General features: G+C 60.7%; 1 protein-coding gene across 1 annotated transcript in view; it reads left to right on the top strand.

Moving 5' to 3' along the window:
* CHCHD6 (coiled-coil-helix-coiled-coil-helix domain containing 6) overlaps positions 1 to 17,736 on the top strand; it is a 125,542-nt gene that overhangs the window by 90,990 nt on the left and 16,816 nt on the right. Inside the window, exon 6 of the mRNA XM_082664060.1 lies at positions 11,110 to 11,180. Coding sequence (XP_082520186.1) covers positions 11,110 to 11,180 — 71 coding nt within the window. The remainder of the gene's footprint in view (positions 1 to 11,109; positions 11,181 to 17,736) is intronic.

Raw genomic sequence — 17,736 nt, 5'->3', positions numbered from 1 at the left:
GAAAAACAGGAATAGAAGGGAACTACCTTAACTTGTTAAAGAGCATGTACCAGAACCGCCGACACCAGAGATACGGATGAGATTCTGAACGCCCCCCGCCCCACCATGGCAACAAGGTGGCTGTCACCACTTTCACTTAAAGTAGAGTTAGAGTTACGCCACCAGTGAGACACTAGCCTCTGCAGTAAGAGAAGAAAGAGAAATTAAAGGCTGTGGATTAGAAAGGAAGAAATAAAACCGTCCCTGTTTGCATAGGATACGATCATCTGCATAGATGACCTAAGGAATCCAAGAAAAAAGAAAAGGAAACCCTAGGACTAATACAGGCTTTTAGCAAGGTCACCAGACACAAGACCCGCACACGAAAACCAACTGCATTACAGATTGCTATGCACTAACAACATCTGGTACTGAGATTAAAAGCACCAAAAGCAGGATCCATAAAAGGAAAAAACGTTACAATGGACCTCGTCAAAATTAAAGACTTTCGTTCTGTGGAAGGCCCTGTGAGGAAGATGAAAAGGGGAGCTACAGACGGGGAAAGAAATATCTACAAACCACACACCAAGCAAAGGACTGGTGTCTAGAACATAGAAAATACTGTCACAATGCACCAGCAAAACATAAATAAGTAAAAACCAACAATCCAATTAGAAAAATCCACCAAGGGGATATGCAGATGGCAAATAAGCACATGAGAAGACATTCACCATCATTAGCTATTGGATATGCAAATTAGACCTGCAGTTAGACGTCGCTGCGTACCTACTGGGGTGGCTAACATCTTATCTTGTGAAAAAGTGAGGAGTGTTCAGAACATGGTGAGGGCATGTGCGTCTATACGGGACCCAGGAGACGGCCTGAAAGAGGTCCTACGAGCCGAGTTCGGACACCTTGTCTGCGCGACACAATAATGATGACAGAAATGGATGATAACACGTTGGATTTTAAAAAGAGAATCTAAGTCCAAACTGACATAAAAACATACAGGATCAAAAGGAGGAAAGGAGAGGAAAACTGTCTTTACGAAGGAACAACAACTAATAAATGTGGAGAGAACGATAGACAGTCACCCATTTGCCACTGTTGTAATAATAATCAATTCAGCGAAAACCATGACTGTTGGGAAGCAGGGTAATCATGCTCTTACAGCATCACTCTTTAGGTCACGTGTTTGTTGTCGAGGGAAGGGGTGTGGTCGCAGGTCTACGTTCCTACATAGCAAATCACCTCGAAACTCAGAGGCATCAAGCAGCCGTTTGTTAGGGTCACGGGCTCTGAGCGTCGGGGGCTCAGACAGGACACGGGAACAGCTCGGCTCTGTTTCCTGAAGTCAGGGGTCTTGCCGGGGCCATATGGTGGCTGGGGGCTGGAACCATCTGGACCCTTCTCCCCCCACCCCTGGCAGTTGATGTGGCCGTGCTGGGGCTTCGCTGGACTGTTGGCCGAATCATTTATGTGTCCCTTCCGGGTGGGCCGTTCCAGGCTTCCTCCCAGAGAGCGAGGCGCCAGTGTGCCGGGTGTTCACGTTCCCACGTCCAAAGCCACGTGATGTCACTCTGAAGCAGCCACAAAGTAACCAGGGTCAGAGGAGGAGTGTCCCGTGACCTCATACACTGATGTGTCGATGGGGGACACGGCTGCACGGCTGCCTCACCTCTGCCGTCTCTCCGCCAGGAATTTTAACCTGAATCTAATCATGACAAAACAAGTGTTCGAACTGAGGGACATTCTCTGAAACAACTGTCCTGGCTTCGTGAAACATATCAATGTCCTGAAAGGCCAAGCGAGGGTGGGAGCAGGTTAGACTGAAGGGCGGGCAGGGCCATGTCGGCCAGGCACGACCTGTGACCCTCGCCTGCGTCCCGGATTGGGGGCGTTTCCTGGGGCAGTTGGAAACAGTCAGATACAGATTATGTATGAGAAAATTATCCTGTTGATGTGAAGGGTCCTGACTGTGGTAGTTGTTTAGTGTTTACTCAGAGTATCAGAGTTAATTTGCTCTTGGGAGATGCAGCTGAAGTGTTCAGGGGCAAAAGGTCATGATGACTAAAATGTCGATAAGTCAAGTGGCTTCAGCCAGAAAGAGCGTGTGAGTGGGTGGATGGGCAGAGCCCCAGCGAGCGGTGAGTCCGGGTGATACGCACCTGGTGACTGTCACACTCTTCTCCAAGGTGCGAGATTTGAACGCAGCGCTGGAAGAAGCCTGTGCCACACTCTCCCCCTGAGCAGCAGAAGTAAGGTTTCCAGGAGGTTGGAAGGAAACAGGAGGATGTTAAAGGAAGAAGGGGAAGAAAAGGCAGCTGCAGGGCTGCTCTTTGCAGGAGGGTCGAGGTTCCTTCAGGTGCAAAACTTCACCCTTTCAGCAGAGCGGCCTGGGCGGGATCAGCAGGCGGGGAGGAGTGGCTGCATGGCATCTTCCAGAAGGGCGGTCCTGGGGGAAGCAGAGGGCATCAGGCTGGACCGAAGGGCCCTGGGCATGGCCCCGGAGTCCGGGCATCAGTGCTGAGTCAGAGCAGAGAAGGAGGGCAGTGGGGCCTGCCCTGGGCTCCATGCTCCCCTGCTCCCCCCACGGTGCCTGCAGGTGGCGGGAAGGGACGTGACCTGGCTTGGCCACCCCAGCCCGAGGCTTGGGGTTGGTGGGGGGACAAGAGCTGCCCCTGCCGCCTGCCAGCCGCTGGCCTGGGGCCGTTCTACCTTCTGCGCCCGGAGCTCGTGCCGGGAGCTGCCGGCCCCCAGGGCTGTGGCCGGTGGACTCAGCTCCCTGGGAGAACAGAGTGCCTGGGGGTCCAGGTCCTGGAGCCCCCCCCCATCAGCTGCCGCCGCCTTGGGATCCTGCAGCCTTGGGGTCCCGCTGCCGTGAATACTGACCCCCCCTTGCTCCCGATCCATGGTTCCAGAAGCTGGTAGGTTAATTTCCTCAACAGATCACTTGTTGGTAATAATAGTGGTCACGACAGCTCCCGTTCCTTCAGCACTGACTGCTGCCCCCGAGGGTGACACGTCAGGAATTGTCTCCCCCGGTGGTTGTGAGGGGGTGTCACTCCCCCCCACGCAGCAGCAAATGTCCCCAGTAGCTGTGCTGGCCTCTGTCCCTCCTCGTGCAGATGGCCCCCTGACCCCCGAGGGCGGCTGCCACGTGCGGCTCAGGCCAGAGGACGATCTTTTTAAATGCACCTTACTTATTTCTGGTGTTTTTATTCGTTTATTCTTGGTCTTCTCCCACTCCTCCGAGCACAGCCCAGCACCACCCGACTCCAAGCCTGTTTCATTTAGGAGCTCGTGCTTACGAGCTGTCTCTACAGCCCATAAGCTGTTGGGCTCTATTTGCGGGTATGAGAATAGGACCTTTTAGAAAATACCCTTTTGCAGCCCCCAGACTTTAGGCTTCCGTGAGAACCTGTGTGGATTTCTTCGGTGCTGTGACATTTCCTGTCTGCATTTGCACAGCCCGGAGAGCAAACACATACCGGTGGTTCAGGTGTGTGTTCGTTCGTGTCTCAGCTCATCAAGGTATTCGTTCTGTAGAAGGACCAAAACCCTCATTTGCATCTGTTCGTCTCTTTGTGTCAAGCGCCTGGACTAATCCTTCCATGGAGGAGGCTCTGGGCAGACACGCCTGCTGGGTCCAGCTCCCAGCCTCAGACTCTGCCTGCAGAACAAACAACGTGAACTGTGTAACAGCACTTGGGGACTGGCGTGCAGTAGGGGCTCGTCACAGGCGAATTCCCTCTCCTGTAGGTGAAGTCAAAAAGAAAAGAACTCTTTTCCCAGAGTCTCTTAGAACCTTTAGTAAGCACTTAGCAAGAACCTTTACGGTACTTGAGTTGAGTTAGTCATTTTTGCAATAAAGGAGAGAATTATTTTTAACTTAGGTAATTTGTACCTCATATACATTGAGCTATATTATCCCCGCAAAGCCTGCTGTCTACCAACATTTTGAAACTGTTCTAAAATTAGAAGTTGGAATCAGAGGAGGTGACAACCATGAAGAAAAGTCACCTGTGTTTAGGAGAAGCAAAAGGTCTGGCGTTTCCGCAGGATTGACAACGGGGCCGAACGTGTTTCCAATTACTTTGGAAGCCAAGGGGGCCCGTGAGACGGGGGCGCGAAGGTCGCCAGACTTCCCCTTTTCCTCTTCCTTTTTCTCAGCCCTCTTTCCTCCTTTGATTTTCTTTGAAAACTTCTCAAACCACAAAATATCAAGCAGCTAGGACACTTAATACAAAGGACCACGTTTTAGTGTCCCGCTGTAGTTTCTAATTTTGAAATAAAAGATTTCCCAGCTCTTTGTGGAGCAGGGGCCACAGGCGGAGGCACAGGCTGGTCAGTGACAAAGCAGGCGTAACCTCAGGGTTTCCGGGACCTGGAGCAGCGTTTCCCACCTTGGGTGCCCAGGGAACCCCCGGATCTTCCTTAAACACCGACGCTGGGGCCCCATCCCAGACCACCCAGCAGCCTACGGGCTGGGCTCAGGCGGCCCCGTGGCTCCAGGGTTGAGGGCCACAGCGAGCTGCCGCGGGTGCGAGGCCTCGGGGACGGGTGAGGACAGCGGGAGCCGCGGAGGGATTTTAGGAAACGGCTGTGGTGCCCGTGGGGGCCCTGCTTCCGTGCACCTGCGCCCCCCAGGTGTCCCAGGCACTCAGGTCCCCCGGGAGCTCGTGCTCCGTGGCGCCGGTGAGGCCTGGAGCGGTCCGCCCGTGCCGGACGAGCCGGCGGCGCTGCCGCCGCGGGTCCCCAGATGGGCCGGGCCTCGTGGGCCGCACGCCCGACTGGCCAGAGGGCGGGGAGGCTTTCAGCTTTCGGGGGCGGGGGTGGGGGACGAGGTTCTGGGAAGCGGGGCGTCCAGCCTGTAGCTTCCTCCGGGAGCGCCCTCTGGTCCCAGGGCCGAGTCTCAGTGCTGAGGACCTGTGCGTGTGGAGCCTGCCTCCCGGGGCGCCTGGTCAACACCCCTGTGGCCTGAGTCACTGCCCGCGGGGGGCGGTCCTGAGACCTTGACTCTGGGGCCCTTTGCTCGGGATCGGGTTACCAGTAAGCCACAAAGGTGGAGTTAAAATTCATGTCCCTTCATTTTTAAAATTCCTTTCTATTTTCTATTGTGCTCTGTATTTTGTTTTCACACTCTTTAGATATTCAAGTAGCCAAACGTGTGTCTGGAAGAGAAAACACCAGCTAACCAGCGCACAAGCCCTGGCTGGCTGCCTTGTGAGGGCTGTGCTGCCCGCCTGGCCCCTTCCTCTGCACTCTCCGCAGCCCCCCCTCCTCCGCCCCCCCCCAGGAGCTGACCCCGGTCCTGACCCCCCGACTCTGAGGGCACACACAGTCAGTGGTCCCTCCAGAATGGAGATCAGACCGCATTGTCCCCTGTCCAGCCCCCGGCTTCCTGCCAGCCCTGAAGCAGGCCCTGTGTGAGGTGGCCGGGCCCCGGTCCAGCCATCAGCTGACCGACTTCCAGCCACACTCCCCTGCTTTTCCAAGAGCGCGCCGTGGTGGTCCCAGCCTAAGCCTCCCCCGAACCTCGTTTCCCTCTTCATGTCCTTCAGGTATCCACCCACGCTGTCCGCAGCATGGCCTTCCTGGCTGTGCCTTACCCCTACCCTGCCGTGTCTTTTTGGCACTGGTTCCTGAGTAGGATTGTTGTTTTGCCGGAACCTGGCGGCTAGCTCTGCGAAGGCCAGGGCTGCACCTCTCTCGTTTACTGCTGTAAACAGTAGGCACTCATAAATGAGAGGAAGAAACAGAGGAGCCATGGCCTGCTGGTCACTGCCTCCTCGGAGCCCCAGAGATGGCCCATCGCTGCCCGAGGGACCCGGGGCCTGGCGGGGGTGGGCGAAGGCAGAGGCACCCTGGCCCTGGGGAAAGACTCCTGTTTGTGCCCGGCTGCAGCCTCCAACGTCTCTGGGGTCGAGAAGTGGCCATCTGCCCACGGCAGGAACTCAGGCTGGGAAACAGGCCTGGTGGGGGCAGCTGTCCTGGAATTTCAAGAATTACAGGCTGTGGGGAAGGTTCACCTGAGGTTGGAGCCTAAGTTCGTTGTGGGGTCTCCTGGGCCTAGGGGCAGACACGGCAGGTGGGTTGGATCAGCCAGGCCTGGAGTGTGACCGGGTGCAGAGGTACCTGGGTGAGAGCTGAGGGTCGCAGGGTGTGATGGGAGGGGCTGGAAGCAGGGCCCAGGGAGGGCAAAGCAGGGGACCAGGGAGGGAGCGGAAGTGAGGACAGGAGGGTGTGGGAGGGGTGGAGGGTAAAGGCGTGGTCAGTGGGGTTAGAGGGCAGGCGTGCCACGTGGGGCCTTCCGGGGGGGGGTGGGGTAGAGGGGGGTCACAGGCGGGACTGTCCTGGGGATGCTTGAGGACCCTAGGTGGGGCTGTCAGGTTGCAGTTGGGATCCCAGGTAAGGCTCTCCTGGAGGGTGGGAAGCCCTGGGTGTGGCCCTGGGGAAGGTGGCCTTGGATGAGTTTGGACGGTGTGCCTGGGGATGAGGAAACGGTGGAGGGGAGGGACCCCGGGGTTGAAAGGATCTCAGTGGACATCCCTGAGGGCAGGCAGTGGGGGCAGGATTGGCCCTTACCCATGCTGGGTGAGTGCCGGAGCAAGTCTGGAAAGGGGTGTCTTCTCCACTCAGCAGAGTAGGGCATAGCCGGCCAGCTTCACTGGGTCATTTTTAGCAATAACACTGGCTGAAAGGGCAGCGCCAGGGGGTCGGGGGAAGGAGCAGAGCGAGGGAGGAGTGGGGTCGGGGTGGGGTCTGGCGACTGGGGAGGGGGCCGGCACCAACGCGCGGGAGGGGCAAAGATGCTGAACCGGCTTCACAAAGAGCCAGCTGTTCAGTCCCTCAACGAAACGGAATTTCTGTCCCTTCACCTACTGTGTCACCGACTGCACGCCCAGCAGCTTTCAAAGCTTTATGTTGACTGTGTGGACTTCTTACAATTCTCCACGTGCCCTTGCGTTCCCGTGGGCTTGGAGAGCCTTTGGTAACTAGGCTGGTGAGCGTTCTGTACCCCTGATGACTGCCTGGACGTGTTGAAGAGCCGCAGGGTCTGGGGTCTCCCATCCTCACTCTGCTCCCTGCAGGTTCTGGTGCTTCCTTGAGCCCCGGCCCCGGCTCCGACAGCTGCACGGATTTTGCTGGAACTCTCCCGGCTCTGGGCCTTCAGGTGCCTCTAGGCACAACCGCGTGTCTGCTCTGAGCCCAGTCTGCGTGGCCCTCGGTACGTTGGATCCCTTGCCGGAGGCATGCGCGTACGGGAAGCTGATGGGTCGGCTCTGGGGCCTGCCTCTTTCCCTCGAGGTTCTGGCCCCTGGGCGGGATCGTCTGCCTCTGACCATCTGTCTGCACCCGGCAGAGGGATAGACATTCCTACCGGAAGCATAGCTCTGGGTGTGAAGGGCCAGTCTGGTGACTGGTCCCAGCCACAGCGCCTGGCATGGGGGTCCACTTGAACCCCGTGGGCCCTGTGTCCCCGGTTGATGGTTCAGTGCTCACGGCCGCAGAGCACAACCAGTGACTGTCTCTCTCACACATTCCCGAAGTGTTTGCTAAGGTGCTCTCACTTGGGGGAGGGGTCCAAGCTCTCGATCCTCACGTGGCCCCTGCGGCCTCTCTGGGCCTGGCCTCCAGCCTGCTCTTCGTCCCCGCCCGGTCTGCGAGCTCCCGGTGGGGCTGCGTCCACGGAGCGGCAGCTCAGAGACTTCCATTGACCAGACAGACGCCGCGTCCTGCTCACGCTTTTGATGTGCCCTAGCGGATCTGCGCCTGCCCCCCTTTTCAGCCACTCCTGGTGGGGCCGCTCTGTGCTGGCACCGCCGGCGGCTCTGGGGCTAGGTCAGGCAAAGGGGCTGAGAACCCCTCCCGTGGTGGAGCTCGCCTCCTTCAGGAGATGCCCCTCTCTTTCCCTTGGCTGACGCGCATTTGGGTGTTAAGCTTTTAAGACATCTTTTGTTTCCTCTGTGCCAGACCCCACCAGCTCTAAGCGTTTTATGTGTGCCATTTCAGCGGCATTTTGTAGCAATTCCCACAGCGCTGTATGGAGGACGCTCTGGGACCGTCTTTATTTCACACAGAAGCCAGGGAGCCAGACGCCCCGCCGCGGCCTGCACCCACCCTCATGGCCCGGCGGCCTCTCACCGTTCCTGGGGCTCCCCTCCGGGCCGGCAGACCGAGCTCTGCCTTAGGGGCCCCCCGTCCTGGCTGCGGTGGGGATGGACAGCCCGCCTCGGTCCCCAGCCTCCCTCCTCCCCCTGCCCTCTCTTTTGATCTCCAGAATCCAGGCCCTTGGAGAAATCAGACAGTATGAAATATGAAAACTGCTGGGAAGTAATTGAAGAAACACTGGGACTCTTGAAGCCTGTTGAGATAAGGCTCACACCTTCTCGCTCACGTTATTTAATTTTTAATGGCAGGCTTAATTAATCGAGATCGGGTCTTCTGGTTTCAGACTCGCTCGCAGCAGCTGGAGGGGGAGGAGGGGCCCTGAAATCGTGGGGTCTGAATCTAGGGGAGGAGAGATCACCGGTTGGGGGGAGCAGGGGGCAGCGGGGCTGCGGGGGTCACTGTGTCGTCCACGCGGCCGCCCCACGACTCCTCACACCCTGAAGAGTGGAGCCTTGCTCGGCCCCATTGCCTGCGGCCGGGCTGCCGTGGGACCTTCAGCGCTCAGCAGGGTCTTGGTGGGGGGCCCCCGGTCCTTCCAGAAGCCCCTTGGTGGAGTCTGCGAGGGCCCTGCTCTCACTGGCTGAGGCCTCAGAGTGCACGGCTTCCAACGGCCCCAGGAAGCCGGGTGGGCGCGTGCGGGGGGCATTGGGGGCAGGGGGTTGCTGGCGGTGCCTGACCTGCTCAGGCTGGTTAGAGGCTCAGAGGGCGCAGCGGCGGCTGTCCTCTGAGTCATCCTGAGGCTGTAGAGGAAGCCGCGCTGGGGTTACCACCACTTCTTGGCCCGCGGGCACTTCCTGCGACTAGCCTCACCGACCACAGGTTCAGGCTGAGGTCGCAGTCAGTGCAGCCACTGACGCAGGTCTCCCCAGCCGGGCGGTGCGTGGAGGTGCAGGGTCCCACCTGGGCTGCGGGTGCTCCCCGGGAAGGGACGCTCGGCTGCTCTCCCAGGAGGGCAGGCCTCAGCCGCGAGGCTGTCTGCGGGAGGGGACGGGCAGCGTGGCTGGGGGCTCTGACTTCAGAAGAGGCAGTGGTGGCGTGTGGGTGGTACGCTCGTCCCTTGAGCCCGCCCCTCTCGGCGCCCCACGGGGAGGGCTGCCCGCCTGACGGCTAGGAGACAGGGTTCGAGGGAGGAAGTGACCCAAAGAGCAGACGCCGCGTGCAGAGAGCGTTAAAACATGGCCATCCCAGGAGAGCGTCTGCTCAGCGGAGAGGGCCGGGCCTGATTCACCTGTGTCCTTACTCCCTCCCCAGGGTCAGTGTTGGTTGACCATCCACTGGTTGAGGTGGAGTTGGAATCTCTTGGCTGGATCGTCAGGGCTGGACGGCTGGGCGTCAGCACGTCCCTGTGGAGGGGGCCAGCCGGGCTGGGTGCGGAGAGCCCCCATTTATTTCATGCCCGTTGTGCGCTGGGTGTTCGCAGCTCCCATTGACCATCAGAGGGGCCTCGTCTGTCTCCCTGGTTCAGGGGTGGGGAACATGCCAGGGAGCGGCGGGGTGGCCTCAGTCTGCAGCTGGGGGTGGCAGCCCGGCAGCGGGCTCGCCCCAGCACAGCCCAGAGCAGAACCCCTGCCCTTCGTGGGCTGAGCTGCGCCTCGGAACACCCTTCCGCGTCCCTCCCAGCTGGCCCTTCCCAGAGGCCGTGGTACCAGGATAGGGCTGCTGGCCTGGTTCTGCCCCCCCAACCCGGGTACAGACTCCGCCTTCGATGCCCTGCAGGTGCTTCGGGGACGTGCTCCCCGCGCCTGCCGTGGTTACCTTCCGTGCAGGTGGATGATGGGGCCCATGGGGTACGGCGCTTGCCCCGCACGGCTCTGATCTGGGCACCTGTCACCTGTTCTGGTCCGACTGGTTCGTTCCTTTTGGGCCAGGCTCCCTGTGTACTCAGTGGAGGTGGAGTGGGAGAGCCGGGCTTGGAGGCCGACAGGCCGTGGGGTCTCCACTTCCGCGGGTCCCTTCACCTGCCTCACTGGCTGCTTGCAGGGCCTGACTGACCGGCCCCCGCGGGAGCCCTGAAGCTGCGTTTGCCCATCTGTGGTGGGAAGGGGCTACCCCAGGCTTGTGTGGGCCCAGCAGCTCCACAGGGCATCTTGCTGGGGCGTCCGACGCCAGCCCCGTGTCGGGCTTCCTCTGGGTGGTTTCGTCCTCGAGCCTGCGTCCTTGGAGATGTTGGGTCCACCCGTGAGCCTCACGGGACTCGGCCAGGAGCTGGTGTTGGGGGGCAGCTGTGTTTACGTTGGTCTCCTCTGGAGACGTGGCATGCGGGGTGCTGGGCCTGGGTGGCCTGAAGCCACTCGCCTTGGGGCACAAAGAAGTGGCGTGACTGACCGGAAGGATGCTGCGGTGGCCCCAGGCTCCAGCCCAGCTCTGTCCTGCTGCCGTCCCCACACTGCCGGCCCTGAGCACACACGGGGTGCCCTCGGAAGGAGGGCAGCACGTGCCTCTGGGACTGCCTGGCAGTGCTGGTGAGTGCGTGGGTCCTGGGCTGTTGTCCCGGCACCGCTGCCTGCTGTGTGGCTTCGGGCAAGTTGCTTCACATCTCTGGGCAGCAGAGTCCACGTAAAGATGGGGTTGGACCAGACGAAGGAACGGCAAACAACTTCTTTAAGATAGTGAGTGTCTTAGGCTGTGTGGGCCTCGCTGCCTCTGTGGACACTGTCGTAGCCCAGGAGCAGCCACAGCCGTGCGGTCACAAATCGTGGGCATGGCCGTGTGCCCATAAAACTTTATTTACACGGTGGGGCAGGCGGGCCGGGCCTCGCTCGTGGCGGGGGTGTGACCCCTGAGCCAGGGGCTCCATGTGTCCTGGCGGCCGCGGCTGGTCCATGAGGAGCTGGGCCCTCCCTGCGATCCTGGTCAGGAAGTCGGCATGTGTGGACTCAGCACAGCTGTGGGTGGGGTTGCGGCCGGAGGGAAGCTTCCGTCTGGTAACCCGTCGGGTCCATTTTCTCGTTGCAGAATGTCGAGACGTACAGACAGTCTTCACAGCAGTTCCACAAGGCAGCCTCGAAGATGGAGGGTGCGATCAAGTAAGAGCTTCCTCCCCCTGAACTCGCCTGCATCTGTAAAATCTCCCTGCCCCGAGGCTGATCGCAAGCTTCTCGAGGGGCTCAGATCCTCGCGCCGGGGGTCGGGGCGGAGCCAGCCACTCCAGGACCAGGTCCTGCGTGTCCTGTGAGCTGGGCTGGGCGCTGCGCCCAGGCCCCTGAGGGAGTCAAGAAGGGGTGCTGCTGGCGCCCCCGCCCCTGGGCGGGTTCCGGAGTGGCCTGGCCCTGAGCCTAGAGCCTCTGCGTGACACTCGGTCCGGGGGCTGTCTTGCCTCCGGAAGGACAGGGTCGGGCGGCACAGGGCTGAGCACCAGTGTTCTGTCCGCCTGTCCTGCTCCTGCGCTGGGGGCCTGGGAGCCGAGCGTCAGGAACAGGGGTGCGGCAGCCTGTCCGCTGCAGACGCGCCTGTTGCTTCGGATGCAGGTCCAGGAAGGTCTGCAGGGGCCCCGTGGGGAAGGGAGAGCCGGTCCCTTGTGTGCAGGTGTCCCTGGGGACCCGTCGACCTTTGTCAATCAGCTGGGGCCCCCGTGCCTGCCCCTCCCCCCCCCAGGCCCAGTGCAGGGGGGACCAGCTTGGCTCTGCCACCTCGAGGTGACGGCGTATGGAGGTTTGGGGGACCAGGGGTGAGAGGCCGCTGCTGAAAGCCGTGGGGTCGCCCGGAGGGGGCACATCCCGTCCAGACCTGGCGCCGCAGGGACCCCGAAGCCGGGGAGGTGCTGCGGGTCCTGGTCGAGCTGACTGAAGGGAGGGTGTGGGGAGGAGAATCTTCTCTTGCAGTTCAGCCCTGGGGCAGTGACGGGAGCTGGGCAGCGGGACCCTCCCACTCCCCGGGGAGTGACGGAGACCTGGGACCCCGAGGACGGAGCGTTCTCGCTGCCCCGGTGGGGTCCTCACCTCTCCCAGGTGAGATTCCGGCTCACCGGAATCACAGGCAGTGGGTGACAGGGAGAGGTTGGGTGACAGCCACCCAGGAATGTGACCCCCAGAAGTGGGCAGCGCCCGCCCTCTTTCCCTGGATCTCAACCTACCTGCAGGGGAAGGAGCTGGAGAGCTGCCAGGGCTCTGCCGTCAGTGCTGCCGCGTTTTGTCACCCACCATGTGGCCCCATCCTGAGGGGGGACTCGGGTGGATTTGACTGTCACCTCCTTTTTCATTCTCGTGCCCTCTGAAGGCAGAGGCGGGTGGCGTGTGTGGTGCAGGGGGGACTCTGTCTGTTCACGGCATCCTGGACGACGCTCCCTGTAGAGCGTGTGACTGAAGGGTCGGTGCCCCTCGTCTGCTGTCGGTGGTTCCATGGCGTGTGTGGTGTAGGGGGGACTCTATCTGCTCACGGCATCCTGGACGGCCCTCCCTGTAGAGCGTGTGCCTGAAGGGTCGGCGCCCCTCGTCTGCTGTCGGGCGGCTCCCTCACCTGCCCACAGCCGCGCCTGGACATGCGGCGGCATCCTGGACGGCGCTCCCTGTAGAGCGTGTGCCTGAAGGGTCGGCGCCCCTCGTCTGCTGTCGGGTGGCTCCCTCCCCTGCCCACAGCCGCGCCTGGACGTGGGGGGCCAAGCCCAGCTTGGACAGCTTCGGGGCCTCTGGGCCTCACTGTTTGTCTCGGCGGCTTTGCTGTCCCGTGGAGGCCCCTGTGGACACACCTGGACTCAGACCTCGGCCCTGCCTCCTGCTGGGTTTCCTGTCCGCAGGTGAGACCCCCGTGGACGGTGGACCTGGGGGTGGGCCCAGGTCCACGGTGGGCCGTCAGTGGCTGCTGCCGTGCCTGCGTGACAGTGGTTAGCGATGGTGGTCGTTTATTCAGTCGTCCCTTCACCACACCTAGCATGGCATGGCGTGGAACAGATTTAGTATGTAGATTGAGTTCACTAAGAAAGCTGTTGTGGGCTTCCCTGGGGGCACAGTGGTTGAGAGTCCGCCTGCCGATGCAGGGGATGCAGGTTCGTGCCCCGGTCCGGAAAGATCCCACGTGCCGCGGAGCAGCTGGGCCCGTGAGCCATGGCCGCTGAGCCTGTGCGTCTGGAGCCTGTGCTCCGCGACGGGAGAGGCCACAACAGTGAGAGGCCCGCGCACCGCGATGAAGAGTGGCCCCCACCCACCACAACTAGAGAAAGCCCTCGCACAGAAACGAAGACCCAACACAGCCAAAAGTAAATAAATAAATTCATTTAAAAAAAAAAACAAAACAAAAAACTAACTGCACAGAAACCATTTGCCCAAACGATGGCTGATGACGGTGATGAGCCATGAGAGACAGCGAGTGAAGAAGCCCAGTCTGAGGCCCCGACCCAGACCCCAGACCCTGGCGGGCATGGGGTGGGGGTGTCCTACACTGAAACTGACTCCTCAGGACCCGAGACGCGGGCCAGAGCAAGCAAGGCGGGAGAGAGGGCTTCTCCAAAGAAGGTCAGCAGGTGCGGAGGCCCCGGGCAGGAAGCGATTAGCATGTTCAGGGCCTTGACGTTGGGCTGCTGGAGGAGTGGATGAGGGGACTGGGCAGAAGCCAGAGCCCGGAACATTGTAGCCAGGTCCAGCCTGCTCTCTCTCCCGATATATGCATTTGAACTATGAATTCTTGGACGTATTAATTGTAGCTATTTTGAAGTCATCTGCAGGTCTGTTTCTGTTGCCTGTTTTTTCTCGTGGTTCTGTTTCTCCGTGTGCCTGGTAATTCTTGATTGAATGCCAGGCATTATAGAGAAGGTACAGAGGCTTCCCCAGAGGTGCTCACCGCCTTCCTGGATGGGCCAGTGTCAAGGCAGGTCACGTAAACCCTGATGGACTGAGCTGACTGGGTCCTGCCTGCAGTCTTGGTGGAGCTCAGGCTTCTTGACTGACCCCTGTCCCTAGGGTCTGGCTGTCCAGGGCTCCTTATTCTTGGCGAGCTCGAAAGCCCCGTGTTTGCCTCCTCAACTCTATGAAACTTCTGAGAATTCTGCTCTGCCCTTCAGTGGCTTTTTACTTAGGTTCTGAGTTTCCTGCCATGAGGCTTCCTGAGCTCAAGGATCTGAAGAATGCTTTAGAGGAGGAAGACCCCTGAGTGTGCCTCCCTTCTCCCTGGAGTCCCAGCCATGCTGTGCCTCTGCCGTCCCGAGAGAGCTCCAGAGACCCTGCTGGCTTCTCTGCCTTTTAGCAGAAGCTGTTTGCCCAACATCAAGAATTGGCGAAAACTCAGGGGGATGGCGGGGCGGCAGCTCCAGGAATGGACACTCACCTCCAGGTTCCCTTCTCCTCACAGCCTTGGCCATCGAGTCCTGCTTCGTCTTGTCCTTAGAAGCCTTCACACAGATGTTTAAAGTCCACCTTTAAGTTTTTTTTCCTGGAGGAGAGCGTGGTTCTTCCACCAGCTACTCCCCCGTGGCTGGGGGAGGAAGGGGTTAGAGTTTGCCAGCAGCAAACAGCGCCGTGGGGCACATTGGCCGTGTTAGATGCTGACGGACGGTGACCCTCCCAACTTCACGCTGGCCTCTCGAGCTTTCCTGAGGCTGCCAGGCCCAGTGTACCCTCGGGGGTCAGCAAGCACTTGGCCTTAGGAGGAGCATATGGGCGGCGAGGCCAACACCACAGGCTGGGGCTCTGGCTTCGGAAGGATTCCATCGTTGGGGCAGAAGCAGGTAACCCAGGGCGCACGCGCGCACGCACATACCCTCTACCTCACAACAGCACGGAAGGCGGAATTGCTCAGGTTTCCTGAAGGAAGAGATTAAGACCCCGGGGAACATCCTGCATTTATTGTCACGTCTAGTGTTTATGATAACCTCTGTCCTCTTCCTGGGGGAGTTGTCCAGAGCTGCTCTCGGCTCGCCCCTGGCAGGAAACTCGTACGGCCCCCGGCCCCGCAGAGGGCGGCCCTCAAAGAGGTCAGCACAGGGGAGCCGAAAGACACAGGCTATTAACTGTTTCCTGGGACCGAGCCACCGTGCTGCAGGGACTGCGACCAGAGAGGTCTGGTCCGCGAGGACACAGCTGCTGGGCTGCCCACCTCACCTGGGCCGGGCTCCTGCCTGACGCGGGCCCAGCTGAGGGAGGGGCTGGCGTTCAGGTGTGTGAGCTTCCCCGTCTGCGTGTGTCAGGGACCTAATGATGGAACGGTGATTGTCTGTGGAGACGGTGCTTGTGGGCTTGAGTCCTGAATGAGACGGGTTCAAACATCCTCTAATGCAGGTGCTGCTGTAGGAGCCTGAATTCAGAGGATGCTTCTGTCTCTGACTTCCTTACCTTACCTAACCTGTTAAAAGGAGTGTTGTCTGTTCAGAAATTTACCAAAACACGTGGTTTAAACGGGTGTACCTGGCTCTTTGAGAGGTTGACAAATCAAAACCCATTGAATAATTCATTCACAAGACAAAGTGCAGGTAGTCCGTTTCTTTAAGGGTACCACGTGCGGCGGCTGTGCTGGAGCCTGTGTGGTTCAGGGTCTCCTGGTGTGAAGCGCGTGGCAGGGGCCGAAGCCGCGCCGGCACCTTGCGGGCTCACTTCCTGGACTGTGAAACGGGACGGGGATAGTGCCTCTTTTGCTCAGGCTCCCCACGGGTGCTCAGGACCCACGGCAGGCGTAACGCGGGATCCGAACCAGGTCCGATGGGGCCCAGACCTGCTCCTTCCTCCTGGGCCACGGTGCCCACTCACAGACGGCCGGCAGAGACGTCGCTGCAAGCTGGCAGGCTGACTGGCTCCCGTGGCCCGCGGACAGTGGCCACCAGGTTTCTCCGGGCAGAGCCTCCTTGTGATCTGCTCGTGACTGGCCTCGAGCGGGGAGGCTCCCCCTTCAGGGCCTCTCCCCGTGGCCTGCCCCGGCCCGGGCCACGTCCACGGAGACGGCTGGGTGTGTTTGCCATGTGACTCGCTGCCCCCGTAGGGCTCTCCGTCGTCCCTTCTCTCTGCAGACAGGACTAGGTGGCGGTGACCTGGGCCCTCTCCCATGGCTGGTGCCACGTGTCAGGGCGTGCGGACACATCTCCCCAGGCGGCACCGCCCTCTGGGATCGCCGGGGTGGACCTGGGGCCGAGACCCCTGCTGGGCGCCCCTTCTGTCCCCGCACCGTGCTCCACTGGCCCTCAGGCTTCTGCGGGCAGGAGCCGTGTTTGCCGCTTTGTGTCCCGGGTCCCGGACCGGAGCACCCGCGTGGTATATTCGGTGTAATCATTGCTTCACCATCGCGTGAATGACGCCCTCCCGGGCAGAGGCCGTGGGGCTTCCCGGCTGATTCGGCTCTGCCGTCAGGGCCGTGTGGGCAGAGACCCGGGCGCGGTGCCGGAGAAAGCAGGGACCTGCGTGGGGGGAAGCAGGTGTCAAGGGGTGCGGCTGAAAGGGCGGCCTGGTCGCAGGTGTGAAGGGCCTTCTGTGCGTGTGAGAGAATTGGAATGCGTCCTGCAGGCAGCGGCAAGCCGTGAGAAAGCTTGTAAGGGATTCGTGTTTTAGAAAGATGCCTGGCAGCATCTGGGAGAGGCTGAGACGGCGCCAGTGCTGAGGTGGAGGTGGGGAGCCCACGTGGGACCCGCTTTGGCACCGCCAGCCGGTGACTCTCCCTCTTGGCAGACACACGAGGCCCCTGCACATGAGCTGGGCCCCCGGCCTGCAAACGGTCAGTTATGCAACGTGTTGCGAGGGGGACACAGTAGGACAGCAGGCGGAGGGAGGTTGAGACTCTGGGGACTGTCCCTGACTCCGGAGCAGACCGAGAGATGAGAAGGGGCCGTGCAGACCCCCAGGCTAGGCGCCACGTGGGAGGCCAGGGTCCAGCAGGAAGGAGGGAGGCTCCTGACGGGGGACAGCGTCTGGGGGCCCCCAGCCAGGAGGGGCAGGGGAGCCTCCTGAGGACCGCAGGTGGTGGGCTCAGAGCCTGTCCTGCGGGCTGTGAGGTCCCCGGCGGACCCCACCCCACGTGGCCGCAGCCCCCAGGGGCGGCTGGCCTCCGCCCAGTGCCTTCTTACTGCTCAGAGACCTGTGACTCAGGAAGCTGGGCTCAGAGATCACAGTCTGTTAATCCCTCCCCTCGACAAAGACGAGACGGCCCTGCCTCCCAGCTCTGTTAATGACTCGCTTCGGCAGTAAAGCCACCGTCCCGAAAGGCTCCGTTCTTTGTGCCACGTTCGTTTTTCTTGGAGTGTCACGTTTTAGATCAGCTTCTGGGGATTAGATGCTGTTACAGTGGAGGAATCTTCCCTTTTCAGGCAGTGAAGGGGTTACCACTGAGCGGCGTCATCCTTGGGCTTGTTCTTCCAAGTCTGTTGCCTCCCTGTTCCGCCTCCCGAGAGAAAGCCCTGCTTGGGGTCCCGCGTGGCCATCTGTGCCAGCACCGCACGCCCTGTCCTCCCGAGAGGCAGCCCTGCCGAGGGCTCGGGACAGTCGAGCGGTTATTGTGTAGGTCTCAGAGCCCCTCAGATCCGGGCCCCGTGGACCGGGCTCCCGTCCCTCGGCGGCGACAAGGGCAGGGCTCTGCTGACCTCCCGGGACGCCGCACCGTCTCCGGGTGCCAGGTGCTGCAGGACCAGGGCGGGGGCTCCAGGAAGGGTGATCTCTGCAGCCTCTGCCAGCACAT

The sequence above is a fragment of the Grampus griseus genome (assembly GCF_964374135.1).
Source record: "Grampus griseus genome assembly, chromosome: 10".
Classification (NCBI taxonomy): Eukaryota; Metazoa; Chordata; class Mammalia; order Artiodactyla; family Delphinidae; genus Grampus; species Grampus griseus.
This window is presented reverse-complemented; position numbering and strand designations above follow the sequence as displayed.